We start from the raw sequence: 17,104 nt of genomic DNA on the forward strand, positions 1-17,104 counted from the left end.
ACAGTCAGGCACCCAGAGATCCTTGCAGAGCTTCTCCACGTTCCATGTTGTCGGTTTAACCCTTCCTGCAGAGCATTTACGGTGTCGTTATCCCTCTGCTTTGTCCCTTTTGCTTTAGGAGATGAGGTGATCACCCTGAACATGATCAAGAGTGCCCCCGTGGGCCCCGTGGCTGGAGGCATCATGGGCTGCATCATGGTGCTGGTGCTGGCCGTGTACGCGTACCGGCACCAGATCCACCGCCGCAGCCACCAGCACATGTCCCCGCTGGCAGCACAGGGTGAGCTCAACTACAGACTCAGTAACAGATGAGGTGGGGATGAAAACAAATCCAGCAGCACCACAGAACCCAAAGGAAATGCAGTCCCAAAGCTCCCCCCTGTTTTGTTGCAGGGTTTCCCTGGTTTTGCTCCGTGTTGGAGCTGCAGGGAGCCCGGCCCGGCTGTGTCTTGCTGCCCTCTCCTGGGTACAGCCAGAGCTGCTGCTCTGCCCAGGGAGCCTGCCCAGACCCAAAGGGAGATAAGCTGAGCTTTGCCAGAGCTCAGACACTAATCCCAGCTTTCTGCAGCTGGGCCCGGCAGATCCATCACGAGTTTATTTTGTGCAGCTGCTGGGAATGATGCACTTTTCACCCCCTTTTGCCTTGGGTTTGGGATGTGTGTTTTTTCACTTGTTCATGGAATGTCTGCACATAGAGAGATGAAGCCACTGAAGTCTGAGAGGCAAAATTGTGCTGGGAGGAGGGAAACTGGTACAAAGATAAAGATCCAGAGGTGGGAACACCTCCCTGGAAGTGTTCCAGGCCAGGTTGGACAGAGTTTGGAGCAGCCTGGGACAGTGGGAGGTGTCCCTGCCTGTGGCAGGGCGTGGAAAAAAATGGGCTTTTAAGGCCCTTTCCAATCCAAACCATTCTGGGAATTAAAGTGTGATCAGAGCTAATTACCTCTATATTTGATCATCCCCAGCTCTGTTGTAAATCACTTCCTTCAGAACTTTAAAGTGAGTCCCTTTCAGGGATTTTCCTGCTATCCCAGCCCCATCCACGTTGGAAGAGGAGCACCCCCAGCTCAGACCAGCACCACAAAGTGCTCCCACTGTTGTTACCGGGCTGAGAGCTGGCAGTGAGATGATGCAGGGCTTTTCTCTCACCAGTGGTATTTTCTGTTTGTAACCCTGTGTAGAAATGTCAGTGCGTATGTCCAACCTGGAAAACGACAGGGATGAGAGGGATGATGACAGCCACGAAGACAGAGGAATCAGTAAGTACCAAAAAAACTGCCCAAAACTGTGAGATCAAATCAGCCATTTGTTTTTTAGCACCCTGGATTTGAATATGTGAGGAAACCCTGTGCTGATCAGCGGTAGAAAATGACAGGGAAATGTTTTAATTCAAACATCCAGTGCACCTTTAGTCTCATGCTGAAAAATGACATTTTTCACTTTTAAATGATAATTCTCCATTAGGTGTGGAGGAGTTTTGTCCCTTAAAATCCCTTTTCATGAGCACTTCCAGAAATAGCTCTAATCAGCTTAAAAATTGCCACTGTGACAGCACAGGGTATGCAAAACTCTTCCCCCTTTTCAGCCTAGGAAAGCAGAGGCCAAGTCTGGCAGGTATGGTCAGCAAACATGGCAGTAAATCTTTTTTGCATCGATTTGGGGTGCCTGCAGTTCTTTGCCATGCAATAAAAATGACACTTTGCATGGTCCTGCTGTGCTGTAAACCTGGTGCACCCAAACTCCAGGGGAGCTCCAGCGTCAGGCTGGACTCAAAAATGGAAAAACGAGCATATCTCAGCTTCATGGCTCGCATTTACTGCTTCTCCACGTCCCTTTTTGTTTCCTTTGGAGTCAGTTTACGTTGTTGCCATGGGATCCTCAGCGCTGGCACAGCCCAGTGAAGGAGTTTGCCTGGATCTTGTCCCGTTACCCATGCTCCAGCTCTTTTCCCCGGGGTGCTGGGCAGTGCCCTTTGCAGCAGGGGTGTTGGGGTTGTTGTGGGTCAGGGCTGTGCTCTGAGGTTCCTTTGTGTCTGTCGCAGTCAGCAACACGCGGTTCATCGCGGCCGTGATCGAGCGCCACGCGCACAGCCCCGAGCGCCGCCGCCGCTACTGGGGCCGCTCCGGCACCGAGAGCGACCACGGTGAGTCCTGAGCCCTCGCTCCCTACGAGGATTGGGGGCTCCTTGTCCTTCAGGAGTCCTTCAGGAGTCTGGCTCCTTGTGGGTGAGGCAGCCAGAGCCACACAAAACGCTTTGCTCCTTCTCGCTTTGCTGTTGGACGGTTGTGACTCGGTTTGTTCGGAGACCTCGCCGCGGTTCTTCACATCCTCCCGAGGGGCAGCTCTGCCCTCTGCTCCCTGTGCCAGGGGAGGGCTGGGCTGCAGAGCAGGAAAAGGTTCTTCCCCCTGAGGGACCTGGAGTGGGGATGAGGGGAATGGCTTCACACTGAGAGGGAGTAGGATTAGATCAGGGGTTAGGGAGGAATTGTTCCCTGGCAGGGTGGGCAGGCCCTGGCACAGGGTGCCCAGAGAAGCTGGGGCTGCCCCTGGATCCCTGGAAGTGTCCTAGGCCAGGCTGGACAGGGTTTAGAGCACCCTGGGGTAGTGGAAGATGTCCCAGCCATGATGGGGTGGAATGGGATCATCTTTACTGTCCCTTCCAACCCAAACTGTTCTGGGATTCTGTGATCTCCCAGCACCTTTAAGCCAGTGTTGGGCACCATTAGCTCAGGGGGGTTGGGATGTGTCTCCCCTGCCCTGAGACTAAATCTCCTTGAATCTGGAAAGCTGCTAGAAGGATGTAATGCTGTTGACTCATGAGGAGGCTTAATTTATTAGGAAATGAAGAGGAGGAGGGCTAGACAAGGCAGTCTGCAAGCTGTCAGCTCAGCAAGGCTGGGGACCTTCCAGCAGACCTGGCCTAGCACTGAGACTCTGGCTGCACTAATGGAATTGGGACAGGAAACCCAAAGGCCAAAGCCTTGGAACGTGGGGGAACAGATGTCTCCTAGACAATCTTGCTCTAAGAGGAATTACCCTGGATTTGGGGTGAGATTACCTGTGCTGAGGCAGATTTGCCAGATTAATGCTCCCTTTGCTCCTTTTCTTGCAGTCCCAGTAAATCCTTCCCCATCTTTTAGTCATCCTGGGTTAGCAGGGGAGCTGTCTACCTCCATCTGGAATGTGCATTGCTATTTTTATTTTCTGTAATTCCATCTTCTTCAAAGGGCTGCCCAGGCTTCTCCCCCAATTCCTCCGTGCCAGCTCCAAGCCATGACTCAGAGCATGGGAAATGGGAGGCAGCTTTGGGGACTCAGATTCTGTTTTTACCACCCTCCTTTTAGGTGTCTCCAGCTGAAAACCTGCCCGAGATGCTCAGGAGCACCAGTGCTTCCTCAGCCTTTAGTCCTTGTTCTTTGAGAAGGATTGATTTCCAGTTAAAGAAAAATAATTTTCCTTTTAAATTTCATTTGGTTTTGCATTTAGAAATGCTTAGGGGGAGTTGTTTGCTCTGCAGCCTGGTCTGAGTGGGAACAGCTGGTTTGGATAAATCCAGGTTATATCTTAGCAGATTTTTTGGGGGTGGTATCTTTTATGTTTTGGTTTGAAATCAGTGCCAACAATTGTGTTGTTACAAACTGTTGAACACGTGGGTGCTGTTACTGTTTGGGGTGGCACAAACCACAGGTCCCCAAAGCTTTGAGCCAAAGATGATGGCAGGGAGAGGAATCCAGTATGGACTTAGAGGGGAGGATGAGTTAGTTTGGGTTTTGTTCTGTTGATTAAGAAAATTGTTTTATTCCCTCTCTAAGTCTTTATTCCCTCTGTGTGTGGAATGAAGGTGCCCAGCCAGCCCTGGCAATTCTGAGAGTCCAGTATAGACTTAGAGGAAAGGATGAGTTTGTTGGGGTTTGTTCTGCTAAGAAAAGAGTTTTATTCCCTCTCTAAGCACTCTGTGTTGACTCCGTGAAGGGGAATTCTGAGCATCCAGCCTTGCTGCTCCTCACTGCTGCTGTTTATTCCCAGGCTACAGCACCATGAGCCCTCAGGAGGACAGCGAGAACCCCCCCTGCAATAACGACCCTCTCTCGGCCGGCGTGGACGTGGGGACCCACGACGAGGAGCTGGAGCTGGACACGCCGCCGCAGACGGCCGCGCTGCTGAGCCACAAATTCCACCACTACCGGCTGCACCACCCTGCCCTGCACCACAGCCACCACCTGCAGGCTGCTGTCACCGTGCACACCGTGGATGCTGAGTGCTGAGGGCACACAGCCACCACTGCAGGGTGTGGGGACACCACAGCCACCACTGCAGGGTGTGGGGACACCACAGCCACCACTGCAGGGTGTGGGGACACCACAGCCACCACCTGCAGGCTGCTGTCACTGTGCACACCGTGGATGCTGAGTGCTGAGGGCACACAGCCACCACTGCAGGGTGTGGGGACACCACAGCCACCACTGCAGGGTGTGGGGACACCACAGCCACCACTGCAGGGTGTGGGGACACCACAGCCACCACTGCAGGCTCTGGGGACACCACAGCCACCACTGCAGGCTCTGGGGACACCACAGCCACCACTGCAGGGTGTGGGGACATCACAACCACCAGCTGCAGGCTGTGGCATTGAGGACACCACGGCCACCACTGCAGGCTGTGGCACCGTGCACTGAGGACACCACAGATGCCATTCCAGAGCCACAGGGACTGTGCTGATCCCCAGGGACAGCCTCACAGCCTTCCCCACCAAACTGAGGCATCAGAGCTTTGCATTTTTACAAAATTTTTGGGCTGGAAACGTGTTTGATGAATGGACCTGCCAAAACACGGAGACAGATGGAGCAGGAGGCACGTTAGAGCTCCAGGAACAGGGATGGGAGTTTATCCAGCAGCTGGAGTTTGTTGTGCTGAGCCAAGAGCACAGAGAGAGCTTAAAGAGCCAGAGATGATTTGGTTTCCTTAACTGGAAGAGCAGGAATCTGCAGCTGGAGAGCCCAGAAGTGCCAGGCAGAGCAGGGAAAGCTTCTCTGCAGGTGGAAAGCTCCCTGTGCCCACGTTGCTGTGCAGGACCTGGGACAATGCATCTCAAGATTTTTAAGTAAAGGATTATTTTTCTACTATTTATTGAACTTGAAACTTTGGGGGGAGGGAGGGGAGAAAACCTGTTAGGGATTCTCAACGAGTACCACGTGCATTCTGTGCTGGGGAAGGGGCTCTTCCTGGGAAAACTCAGCTGTTCCTGAGGAGCCGAGTTCACCCAGTGCCCCACTCTGCAAAGGGAAAATGAAGAAGCCCTCTCTGCCTCGGTGTTTACATTAGGATTGCTTTCTTTTCCATACTTGTTTCCTGTAAATATAACAGCCTGATTTCTATTCCAGTAATGTCTTCCTATTTGCAGAGGAGAAATCCTGTACTCTGATACTGAAATTCAGAGAATTCTGCTCAGAAAACTCCATCTTTATCTCTTTGCTCATCCTTAAAGGCTTCCTGTGTGGAAGTAATAAATAAGTTCTTTAGCATTAGTTACCAGATATTCCCAAATGGAATCTGTGCCATTCTTCTGTTTCCTTAGAGCACAGGTAGGGATAAACCAGTGTTTTGTAAAACTTGGGTTACTGTGGGAGAAACCTTGAAACCATAATGAGAAGCTGCTGCTGTTTTTCTGGAATTTTAACCTTGCTTGGTAATTCAAACAAAGATTAATCAATGTCTACAACGCAGGACATCGTAATTATCAGTTAGTTTTCAATCACAGTGTTGTATTTTAGATTCACATTTTGTGATTACAATGATATCAAGCCGTTCTTGCACTGTGCATATGGTAAACATCCATTTATATGTAGGGTTTTTTTAAAAAAAAATTCACTTGTTTTAATTAATATGGTACTTAATACTGTATTATGTAAAAAATTGGTTCTTAAACAGTACAGTAAAATAACTCTATGTGTGATACCAGGATACCCCTTTATACTATGTATAAAATTAAAATCTCTAGTGAAATAAACTGTATATAAGTATAGATCTGTGAAGAAGTGGCTGCACTGAAATGATTCTGCCTCAGTTTCCTTCCCTGGCTGAACAGCACTGAAAATTCACTCCAGTTCCTCCAGTTTCATCAACAACCTTGAGGAATCCAAACATGAAATATAAATGACAGTATTGATGGAAGTTTTAAAGCCTTTTTTAGCTGGTTGGTGGTTATTTGGGAAATGACCATATCTGGAAGTGATCAGTCACTGCTTAGAATCACCAAAGCAAATAATTTCAGGGTTTTATTTTCCTGATCCTCTCCTGAAACCTCAGTGGCTCTGGATTTGCTGTTGTGCTGTGTTTGTGTGGGATTTGGTGGAGGATTTTTGCTGAGCAGGCAGTGCAGGAATCCACTGAGCCTCTGCTTTGTGCTCTCAGAGCTGATGCCCTGGGTATCAACCAGGCTGGGATTCATTTCCAGTTTGGAATCCAGTGCTGGTGCTTGGGTACCGTGGGACAAACCATTTTTGATAAAATGTGTCAGAAATACCATTAACAGCCACGTAAATTGGAAAAAGTCATCGTGTTCATCACTTGAACTCCAACATCACTTTAGGGGAGAGGTTTTTTGGTGTTTCCTCACCTTCCCTGTGAGCAGAAGGTGCTTGCAGGCTTCTCTTGCAGCTCTGCCAGGAACACAGGAGCTTCCAGAACCTCTTGGAACAGCTCTGGGAAATCCAGCAATCTTTTCCTTCTGCCTTAAAAGCTTTTCAAGAGCTTCTCCTCGCTGCTGTTTCACCTCTTTTCTCCTGGGACATACAAACTGTTCTTGATTTGAGGGGTCTGCACAGCCTTGCTTAACTTGAAGTGATGTAGCCTGAGCTCGAGGTGAAAAGTAATTATAGGGAAAACTCTGATTTCCAGGTGTGTCAAATCCCAGCTCCCAGTGCTGGCACTGACCTTGTCCCAGCAGGAATAAACGGGATGCTGGGGAAGATAGCACTGCTGATAATGGATGTGATTGGGGTTTGGCAGGAGCTGCATGAGAGCTCTTCATTTTTATTGCCTTGAGTTGTGCCATGGCCTTCCCTCCCCAGAATTATTTTACTGTGTTGACTGAGGAGCAAGATCATAAAAGGAGCAGTTAAACCCTGGATCCTCCTTCCCTAGAACTGATAACACTTTATGGCCATTAATTTTCCACTTATTTCATTTTCCCAACATAGTTTTAATTTTCTGTAGGTTTTCTTTTATTCTCCCAACAACAAAAAATGTTCTTTTAAAGTGAAAATGAGCATTGCCTTTAGTTTGTGTTCATGAATGTTAAACTGACTCGATGCTTGGGGTGTTTGAGATCTGCCAAGTGTATGGATTTTCCTATATCCAAGGAACCACGGAGAAGCATTTTTATGAGCAGAATATATTGATTGAAAATGCATTAAGATTTTTTTTTTTTTAATTTATTTATGCTATTGCCTGGCTAAAAAGTGTGATTTGCAAGGCCTGGTACAATTTACCCGTGAACATTTTATAAGGCCACTTAAGCCATGAAATATTATCTTTATCCTTGCCCTTGGCAAGGGCAGGGAAGGGAGGATGGATGGGAATTCGGGAGACATTCACATGCAGCAGGACTTGTGACTATAACTGGGCAAAGGGACATCTCTCAAAGGCTTTATTCTGTCAAGTGACCCAGAAATGGGCAAGAGGACAGAAAGTGGATTTGTCAGGGATAAAACTATGGGAGCAAGCTGGCAGCAAATATGGAAAAGGAGAAAAAGCTAGGATGCAGAAGTCCTGGATCTAAGAGAGTGCAGGTAATCCAAAAGGCTGTTGGTGAGTTCCAGGATTAATTTGCAGCGTTCCCAGCTCTTGGCTGCCCATTTCAGTTGTTTGTAAAAGAGATTCCCAGCTCTGGCTGGGCTTTTCAAAGGAGCCTGCTCTGGGCTGTCAGCGATGTTTGGAATATTAATTCCTGCAGCAGTTAACTGGGGAACCGTTGGATTGTTTTGCTGTACAACCCCCCCTTTGCCAGGGAGCCTAAGTGGGAAAAAGGAGCATCAGTGCCACGGAATATTTGATATTCCTGCCTGGCAGCCCTTGGGCTGATGAGAGGTGATGATTTTGTGCTTTGAGCACGGAAGGACCTTGGCCCAGAAGGGCCGGCGTTCCCGGAGCCAAGGCTGCGGTGGAATTTGGACACTGCAGTCCAAGAGTGAAGTTCTCCAAGCCCTGCCTCGTTAGTGAGGTGCCAGACACAGCTGGGGTGAGTGCCAGCCCTTGCTGGTTCCTCCTCGGGAGAAGATCCCATGGGATCGCTGAAACCCCTTTGGAACAGCGGGAATGTGATGGCAGAGGCGGAACGAGTCTTGGATCTGGAGGTTTTCTTCAGCTCAGAGTGGCCTCTTTCTAAATCCTGTGGAAAAAATGATCCCTGGGCTCGTTTCTGTCCCTGGGAAGGAGCAATCCTGGTTTGCTCTGGTTTGTTGGAGGTTTTTTGGAGCTGGCAAATCTACCAGGTCAAGTGGCTGGGATTGCCTCTCCTGGGACAACAGCAGTGACAGCAGGGAAGGGAATCTGCTGGCCAAGGCCACAGGGCTGAAGGAATCCTTCCACCCCACCTTCATCTGCCTCTGGAACAGCTCCATGGAGAAAGGGAACAGCCTCCAACACTGCCAAGTCAGCACTTTCCACAGGCACTTGGCAGGAAAAAAAATGTGCAGGAAGGTGTTGGCAAGGTCCTGACAAAACTGGTGGTCTTTCCTAAAATCCAGGTGAACCATCAGACCTCCAGACCTGGCCAGACTTCCAGTTAGGCCAACACTGCTGGATTTTTCCAATTTTAAAACTCTTCCATTGCACCGAGGTAATGAAATTGGGCAGACACCCCGAGATGGGCTGGCACCAGCAGCAGGAAACTGGGAATGCAGTCAGAGAGTTTAATATCCTCCTTTTCACTTCTCCAACATTCTGACACTTGCATGAAGTTGCTCCTAATATCCATTCTCTTGGCATAATTCATGCAAATCACATGCAGGATTAAAGGTTGAGTAATTAACATGATCTAATTGCTGCAAAATAATAATAATAACAGCCTCCTTAATCGTTTATTTTTGTTACATCTGGACCTAGGAAATCTCCAGAAGGCAAAAAAAAAAAATCTCAGCCAGGGAACTAGAAAACCAGGAAGGGGATGGATTTTTTTCACTCTGAACATGGAGAAATCAGGCACAGCACGTTGGGTGACAGTTCCTATGGAAACCTTTTGGAACTGCACAGCAGAACATTTGAAAGCCTCGTCATTTTTTTGGGAATGTTTCTCTTGTGTTACCTCCTTTAGGCCAGTTTTCCACCTTGAACAAGTTTTGTTTTCCACGTGTAACAAGTTTATAAGGACAAAATATTGTTTGGGGGGAAATTCCAGGCTCTGCTGGCAGGGAGAAATCATGGATGGGTTTATCTTCTCCAAACAAATTGCTGGTCCCATGCCTGCTCCCTCCTGGTCCATCCCAAATCCTCAGTTAATCACAGCAAATTTCCTCCAGGTTTTTAATTAGCCAGACCCAAGGAGCAGTAATGGAGATGTATGGATTTACCCTGTGGAATGCATTGTGATTTCCCAATTTTTTGGAGGTAAATGATTTTGTAATTCCCTGTGAATTCTCAGTTTCCAGTTCCTAGAAAATCGGTGCTTTTAGGGAATCTGAGACTGAATTCTTTGGAATTCCCATGTGCAGCACATTCATGGGCTGGCCAATAAAAACACTCCTGGTAGGAATGTGGGGCTGGACCTGCTTTTGCCAGGAATCCAAGGAACATTTGGATGTTTTTTTTTAATACTAAAATTGCCAAAATGCACGTGGTGCCAATAACTAATAACTAAATTTGAAGCTGAATGAGGAAAAGTAAAGCCTGTGTGGGAAGAATGGTGATTTAAAACAGGGAGGGCATTGATTCAGGACAAAGTGCTGCTCTGAATATCTGGGCCATTTATTGAGGAGAATTGTATTTGTTTGATCTCACTTTCCTTTGTTCTCAGTTATTATTCAAGAACCTGGCTTTGCTTTGTGGTGTTTATTTTAACATTTACTCTTTTTTATTTATTTATTTTACTTTTTGTTGTTGTTGCCTTTAAACACAACCCCACAGCTCTGCCAACGATGCATGGAGCAACAAAGGTTTGAAATTCTGCAGAGAGAGACCACAGGTCCCAAAATAGCCCCTTACAGCAGAGCCCAGTCATGATTTCCTTGCAGGAGTTACTTTGTAAGTCACAGCTCTGGACTCTCCCTGAGTTAAAAGAGTGGAAGCAAGGAGAAGCTGCTCTCTACCAGGCTGATCCCGAGATAATCCATCATTCCCAAACTCGGGAGCAGCAAATTCACAGCCAGCAGGTTCTGCTTCAAACGTTTAGCAAAGAGTTTTTGTGCCAGGATGGAAGAGCAGGAGGAAAGAAACATCCCAAGTTTGGGCATGTCATGGAATGGCACACTGAGAATGCCAAAAGTATTGGAATTTGTAGGGAAAAAAGGATGAAGGAACTCCTTTTGGCACCTCTGGTGTATTTTGGATGCAGTTGGTATCGTGAGGTGATGTGGGTGATCATCACCAAACTAATTATTGGTGTTGAAAATGAGATTTGCATCTTTCAGATTGAAAATCTCAGTGTCTTAATGAAACAGGAGCAGCTGGAGCAGGGACAAAAGGGAATGGCATTGTTTGTGTTGTTGACCTGAAGTGGTGATGGGAATCCATTATTTTTATTTATTTTTATGGAACAAGCAGCAGCTGATGGGTTCCACGCCCCCCTGCAGGAAATATTTAATTGTTTAATTTCTCATTAAGCCATTGCTTACCTAAAGAGCTCATGGATACGTTCCCAGTACCTCAAATCCCTGGGAATATCAGGTGGGTCTTGTATCCAGCAGATGTTCCCAGTCTTGGCTTTCACAGATAAGAATTTGTTTGTACTTTTGGATGTAGAATCCCAGAAAATCCCAAAATCCTGGACTGTTTTGGGGTTGGGAGGGACCTTAAATCCCATTTCATTCCACCCTGCCATGAGCAGGAACACCTCCTGCCAGCCCAGCCTGGACAGTGGTGCCAGACTGCACCTGTAGCTCCAAAAGAACACTTGGAATTACAATTCTAATTCACACTCATTCCATAAAAGTTATAATATATAGATGACTGGTATGACTTCAAAGCAGCAGAAGCACAGGGAAATTATCTTTTTAGGAAAGCTACAAATGCAACTGCTGGGGTTGGGTACATGACTCTTAATTAGCAAGGAATTTAATGAACTAAATTTAATTATTACAAAGTGGTTTATGAGTGTGACAGTATCAGGGCAGCAGCACAACTGAAGCTGTAGCCATGTAAATATTTCATGGAAAACTGTAATCAACAGGAGGAAATTCCTTAAGGAAATACTTGCATGCCTTGGCTCAGCATCCTCTTCCTCCTGGAACAGCTCTTTTTTTTTGGGAGGCTGATATCACCTGGACATGAGCACTGGGGGGAAAAGATGAATACTTTGAACTACAAAATACAATATTTTAAATATCTATCTCTAACCAAGAAAAAACAACTTATATTTCTCTGATATTTTATATATTCTTTGAATATATTCCTATTTTCTAGAGTTTCTCTGGTGCTATTAACTGCAGGAATTTTGTTTGTGCCATTAATATCAAACTATTCATTTCTGAATTCTTTCAGCAATGGACTTTAAATTTGAATGACTCAGATCCAGGGACACCTGCAGCCCATCAAAAAAAGACCAGAAAAAGGCAATTTTTGAGGAGGTAATCACTGTAGGTAGAATTAATGAGCATTGGTTCCAGGTGAAGCAGTGTCCACCTTCAAACTGGAAAATTAATGGTAAAATTAATTACTCTGCTTGAATTCCTTCATTAGCATCACTAAATTTTACGATGTTTGAGCAGATCCATAATTTCTGCTGTAACAGCTTGATCTGGTGATAATTTTTGAGGAGATATTACATTTTTCAGTCTTCCTAGGAAAAAAGCATTCCTTTTTCATGATTCCAGAATTATTTACATCCCTTTATTGATGAACCCTTCACACCTCTCATTTCCAATTATTTTATTTATTAAAAATAATGCAAATATTGAAAAAGGAGGAGCATTACCTGTTTGAGAAAAAAATAGGGAAAGGGAGCCCCTGAACAGAAACTTGTCAGCTGTCAGTTTTGAAATAATAAACCAAAAATCCCTTTGATTACTGGAGTTTCAAAATTCATTTTAGAAGTAATGAAAGGCCGAGATACTTTGTGTTCTTTACTTGTTTTGGTTCGGGCTAAAGCAATTTCTAAAATAATTTATTTAGTGGAGTTTTTTAATCTGTAACTGATAATTAAAGTGGCACCTTGAACCTGGTCAAGAATTATCCATCAGAATTAGATTTTCTTGATATGAATAGTTACATACACCAAATATAACTCCAAGAGTTCTTCCAATTTCCTTTTTGAGACTCTTTATGTTTCAGGTCTGGATTCTCTTTTGTCTGTTGTTTGTGGTTGGCCTCGTGTCTAAAAATGGCTACAAATATTTAAATTATTCTTCACTCATTTATAGCAATGCTGACAACATTAAGAGCTAAATTTACTGTGTTGTAAATGACATTGCAAGGAACTATGCTAGAGGAAAAATGGATTTTCCAAGAATACAACCTATTTTATTTTTTTAAAGTAGGTGCTGACTGAGTGAAATGTTTTCATGGACAGAGACTTCATGGAAGGGGCAATTTATTTTATAGAGATTCCATGAAATATTGTCCTTCTGTTGTGATGTTGGACTCCTTTTTATGGCAGGTCACAGCCCTGTGCCTGTCCCCTGTGTCACCAGAACAGCATCCAGGTGCTGTTTTCCCCATTTTCATGGATTTTATTATTTTGCCACATTCCTGCTGAGGAATAAAAATGGGACAAGACCACTCTGGGCCATTTTACCTGCTGATCTCTAGAGGAGTTCTTGGCTTCATTTGGGATTATAGGATGATCTCAGAGGTCTCTTCCAGCCTAATGGATTCTGTGGCATGTGCTTTATTTTGTTGCTGTTTTGTATTCCAGTCTCTCCAGGTGGATCTGCATCCCAGGAAGGTGACAGTGATGGGGATCTGGGGAATGATTCCTGCTGTGTGAGGGACAGTGCCCTGGCCTTGGCTTCCATCAGCATGGATCCTGGGGCAATCCCCCTCACAAGAGAGCCCAAACTCTTCTCCAGAGCACTCAAATCCTTCCCAAAAATCTGTCTGGAGATGCATTTCTGTGGGGATGAAGTGAGAAGGGCCTGAGGGTGCTGGTGGACAAAGAGCTGTCCCCAAGCCAGCAGAGTGCTGGGGGACAAGAGGCCAGTGGGATCTTCGGGCAGAGCATTCCCAGCCGGTCAGGGAGGGATCCTGCCCCTGTGCCCAGCCCTGGAGGCACCTCTGGAGTGTGTGTCCAGCTCTGGATCCTCAGCACAGCAGGGACAGGAGCTCCTGAGCTGAGGAAGGGCCTGGAGCATCTCCGTGCCCAGGAGAGGCTGAGGGAGCTGGGGCTGCTCAGCCTGGAGAGGAGCCCCAGCTGAGAGGGGCCTCAGCCCTGGCTGTGCCTCTGTCCCTGGGTTCAGGAGGAGCAGAGCAAGGCCCAGACTCTGCTTCGGGGCCCAGCAATGATACCAGAGGAACGCGATTGATCTCAGCAATTCCCCCTGTACAGGAAGCAGAACTTCTTCACTGTACGGGTGACAGATTGTCCAGAAGGGCTCTGGAGTCTCCTCACTGGGGATATTCCAGACCCGTCTGGACACAATCCTGTGCCATGTGCTCTGGGATGTCCCTGCCTGAGCAGGGCGCTTGGACCCGTTCTGTGAAATTGCCGCTGCGTTCCCGTTCACCCCGCACACCCCCCTGGAGCTCCGTTACTGGCAGCTCCGAGCCCGCCCCGAGCCTGCTCCGCTTCCCCGTGTCCCTGCGGGGCTCCGCGGGCCTGCTGCGGTGAGGGGCCGTGAGGGGCCGGGCCCCGGGCTCCCTCAGGCTCCCCCCGGGCGGGGCAGGGCGGGCGCGGCCCCAGCGCCGCGCTCCCCCCGCGCTTCCCGGCGCGCTGCAAGATGGCGGCGGGAGCCGAGCGCGGCGCGGCGGTGCCGGCGGAGCCGCCGCCGCTGAGCGCCGAGGAGGTGGCGAGGCGGCTGGCGAGCACCCGCCGCGAGCTGGGCAACCGCCGCAAGATCCTGCTGCGGAACCTGCCGGCCGAGAGCAGCAGCCAGGTACGGCCGCCAGCGCTGCCCGCAGCCGCCCGGCGGCGTGGCGCGCTCCCGCCCGCGCCTCAGGCGGGGGCCGGCAGCGGGGAGGGAGGCGCGGGGCAGCCCCGGGTCCCCCGGGGGATTCGGCGGCCGCGGGGCGCTGCCTTTCCCCGGCGCTGCCCCTCTCGGTGCCGGCCTTGGGGGGCGGCTTTGTTACCTGCGGAGAGCGGTTCCGGCTCGCCCGTCTGCGCCCTCAGCGGCGGCCACGGCGGGCTGGCCGGGCACCACTTCCCGGGGAACGCCGGGGTCGCGGCCCGGGGCGTGAGGGAGCGAGGCGGGGGCTCGGTCTGGGGTGAGCGGGTAACGGGAGCACCGGCGGAGAGGCGGCACCTGTGTGCCTACAGGTAGGGCACTGCAGCACAGCCGCTTTCGGTGAGAAATGTGGGCGAAAAAGCTTCCAGACTGGCTTTTTTTTTTTTTTTTTTTTAATTATTTTTTTTATTGTGAGGTGAGCCAGACGTTGAGAGGGAAAGCGGTTTTCCGCAGTCTGACGGTGGTTTAGGAAAATTCTGCTCGAATTGCTGCTGTTGGTAGGAGATGATCCCTGAACTCTTCAACCGAGTAGTGCTGTGAGTCAGATGCTGAGGTGATTTAGCTGCACAGTCACTTCACCAGCTCCAAACACACAACTTGATGCACGAGGATGAAAAAAACAAAACAGAAACTGCGGCTTTTGTTCTGCTCTGCTCCTCGTCTGCCTCCCCCCTCTCTAAAGCACAGGTGGTTTCACTACCTGCGGGTAAGAGCAGCACGTGCAGACTCTCAATTTCTGCATAACCCCGGCAGAAAAAGGGGACTATTCATTTTGGAGAGGCTCTGTGAGCTCTCGCAGTAATCCGAGCCGCGGCACCCAGCTGGCTGCTGCACTTCTGGCTGTTTTGTTCTGGCGTCCGCCGTGCCTCTCGGTGTGTCTGGCCCTGCTCTAGCACGTTAAAAGTTTCGAGATGACAGCTTTGTTAGGCTGCTTTAGGCACCTCTGTTTATAGCAGCCTGGTGAGCTGATCAATAGCAAACTCGCAGCTTGGTGAGGGCTGCTAATCTTCATGAAGTGGCAGTGTTGACAGAGAGGGCTTTGCTGCTGTGTCACCAGATGCTCGCTGTGGATGGCCAGGACAGGAGCACTCTCTGACACTCCAGTTGTGTCCCACTGCAGGTCTTTCATCAGTTCCCATGTGGGAATTTACCCCCAGGGAGACTTTCAAGTTTGGCGTTGCTTGCTCACCCAGAGTGTGCTACAGGGAGATGCCAACATTAAGGTCAAGTCTGGCTGCCACGGAGTTTTCTGGAAGTTTGGCTTTCTATTTTGATGGCTTAAAAGCAGCACTTAGATGCCTTTTTCTCCTATATGTTGGGTTCTAATGTTGCCCTGAGCACCATGTACAGATCCTAAAATGCGCTTTACAAACTGTTATTTTAATTTTTAATATTGATGAGCTACTGGTGGTGGTAACAAAGGCAAAAGAATTGTGCTGCAGAGAGGAAGTTTCTGTCCTGGAGCAGTTTTGGACAGAAGTATGTTTGTGGTCAGGCATGTGGAGTTTACCTGTGTATTTGGCTGTCATATACTTCCAAAATTACTATGAAATTTAACATTTCTTCTTGCCAGTTAACAACAGCCATGGTAAACACAGGTTTGTCTTCTGTTTCCTCCTTGAAGTAATTGGTGAGCCAAGTAAAATCAGATAAACTGTTTCTGACCTGGCCAGTCTTACTCACTGTCAAGAGGGAGATGAACTTCCCTGAAATGCAGCCAAGTCTCCCAGAATAGGTTTTCATAAATGTAACTATTCATCTCTGAGCGTTGGGGTGTTGGCTTTGCTGCCATTTGTTGTTAAGTGAAGAGTGAGGCCAAGATTTACCAAAATAGTTTTGAAGTGAAAAATTACTGTTCTGCTGATAGAGAGATTGGTGGAGATACTCAGCTTTGTCAGAAAAGTAGGAAAAAACTTCATTTTTTTTTAATATGAAGTTACATAATGAATATAATTCCTCTGCCAGTTGTAGCTACTTATTAACTTTATTATTGTACTTGTAATCTTCAATTACCTCTGGAGCCCCACCTGTGTTAAACTAAATTAAAAACATAAATTACTCTTGAGGCCACAGAAGAAATGTCCCTTGGCCATGAGGTTTCTGGAGCAGAAGCAGGTTTGCAGTCTTAGAAACCAAACAGAGCTCAGCCTACAAATAGATGCCTTCAGGATCAGTGTTTCTTCAGGCAGTTCTCTCACTGCAGCCATGGAGAAAGGATGTTTTTGTGGCAGATCCACGGTAAACAATTGACATCTTCACTGTTTGTGATGGCAGAGTCTCCATTTGCTGTTCAGTAGGCAAGTGGGTCGATGTTGAACTCCAGAGTTGCCAGGTGGCTCCCCAAATTCATCCTCATGGGATTCCTCTAGCATAATATCAAATGTGTGGTGTGATAATGACTGAGAAATGGCCACAGGCTGTTGTTTGCCTTGCTAAATCTTCAGATCTTTGATTTCTGTAGCGGTGACTGTGCCTTAAAGGCAGTATTCAGTAGTGAGGCTGGAGCAGCATCACAAGAGGCTTCCCTGTTTCTCCCTGGAGCTTCACTGGGACGAGCTTGGAGCAGTGATCCACTCTGCTCCAATTCCACTTCCCCTTGCCAGAGTTGGGAAGTGTCCTGGGCTCCTAGAGCAGTCATTCTATGGCTTCCTGAGGGCAGGGCAGAGATGTGGGATGTTCTGCAGTAAGATGGTCCCCTTGGTGGGAGTCCTGTTGAAGAACAGCAGCTAGTGAGTCTGTTCTCGTTAGCATTTAATAGCCTCTGATGTGGTGGTGTGGTCACACTGATGTTT

At 48.0% G+C, this 17,104-nt stretch overlaps 2 protein-coding genes and 1 long non-coding RNA gene across 23 annotated transcripts in view; 2 read left to right on the forward strand and 1 right to left on the reverse strand.

Annotated features, from left to right (window-relative positions):
• CACHD1 (cache domain containing 1) overlaps positions 1–6,032 on the forward strand; it is an 85,075-nt gene extending 79,043 nt beyond the window's left edge. For 2 of the 3 annotated variants that reach the window (XM_086841592.1, XM_086841593.1), the window contains exons 24-28: positions 119–280; positions 1,182–1,259; positions 2,042–2,143; positions 4,027–4,288; positions 4,348–6,032. In XM_086841592.1, coding sequence (XP_086697718.1) covers positions 119–280; positions 1,182–1,259; positions 2,042–2,143; positions 4,027–4,265 — 581 coding nt within the window. In that variant the 3' untranslated portion in view covers positions 4,266–4,288; positions 4,348–6,032. Of the gene's footprint in view, positions 1–118; positions 281–1,181; positions 1,260–2,041; positions 2,144–4,026; positions 4,319–4,347 lie in introns of all 3 variants that reach the window. The other variant, XR_015273682.1, reaches the window with a different exon arrangement.
• On the reverse strand, positions 5,113–13,889 carry LOC147651770 (uncharacterized). Its single transcript, XR_015273683.1, has 3 exons — positions 12,947–13,889; positions 11,415–11,487; positions 5,113–5,490 (listed from the first exon to the last, which is right to left on the reverse strand). It is a non-coding gene; the product is annotated as an uncharacterized LOC147651770 (long non-coding RNA).
• Positions 13,878–17,104, forward strand: part of RAVER2 (ribonucleoprotein, PTB binding 2) — a 28,482-nt gene continuing 25,255 nt past the window's right edge. For 3 of the 19 annotated variants that reach the window (XM_086841603.1, XM_086841600.1, XM_086841607.1), the window contains exon 1: positions 14,025–14,243. In XM_086841603.1, coding sequence (XP_086697729.1) covers positions 14,088–14,243 — 156 coding nt within the window. In that variant the 5' untranslated portion in view covers positions 14,025–14,087. Of the gene's footprint in view, positions 14,244–14,287; positions 14,624–17,104 lie in introns of those variants that run through there. The other 16 variants (XM_086841616.1, XM_086841617.1, XM_086841612.1 and 13 more) reach the window with 14 other exon arrangements.

Source organism: Cyanistes caeruleus, chromosome 9 (genome assembly GCF_971803275.1).
Source record: "Cyanistes caeruleus chromosome 9, bCyaCae1.hap1.1, whole genome shotgun sequence".
NCBI classification, from domain to species: domain Eukaryota; kingdom Metazoa; phylum Chordata; class Aves; order Passeriformes; family Paridae; genus Cyanistes; species Cyanistes caeruleus.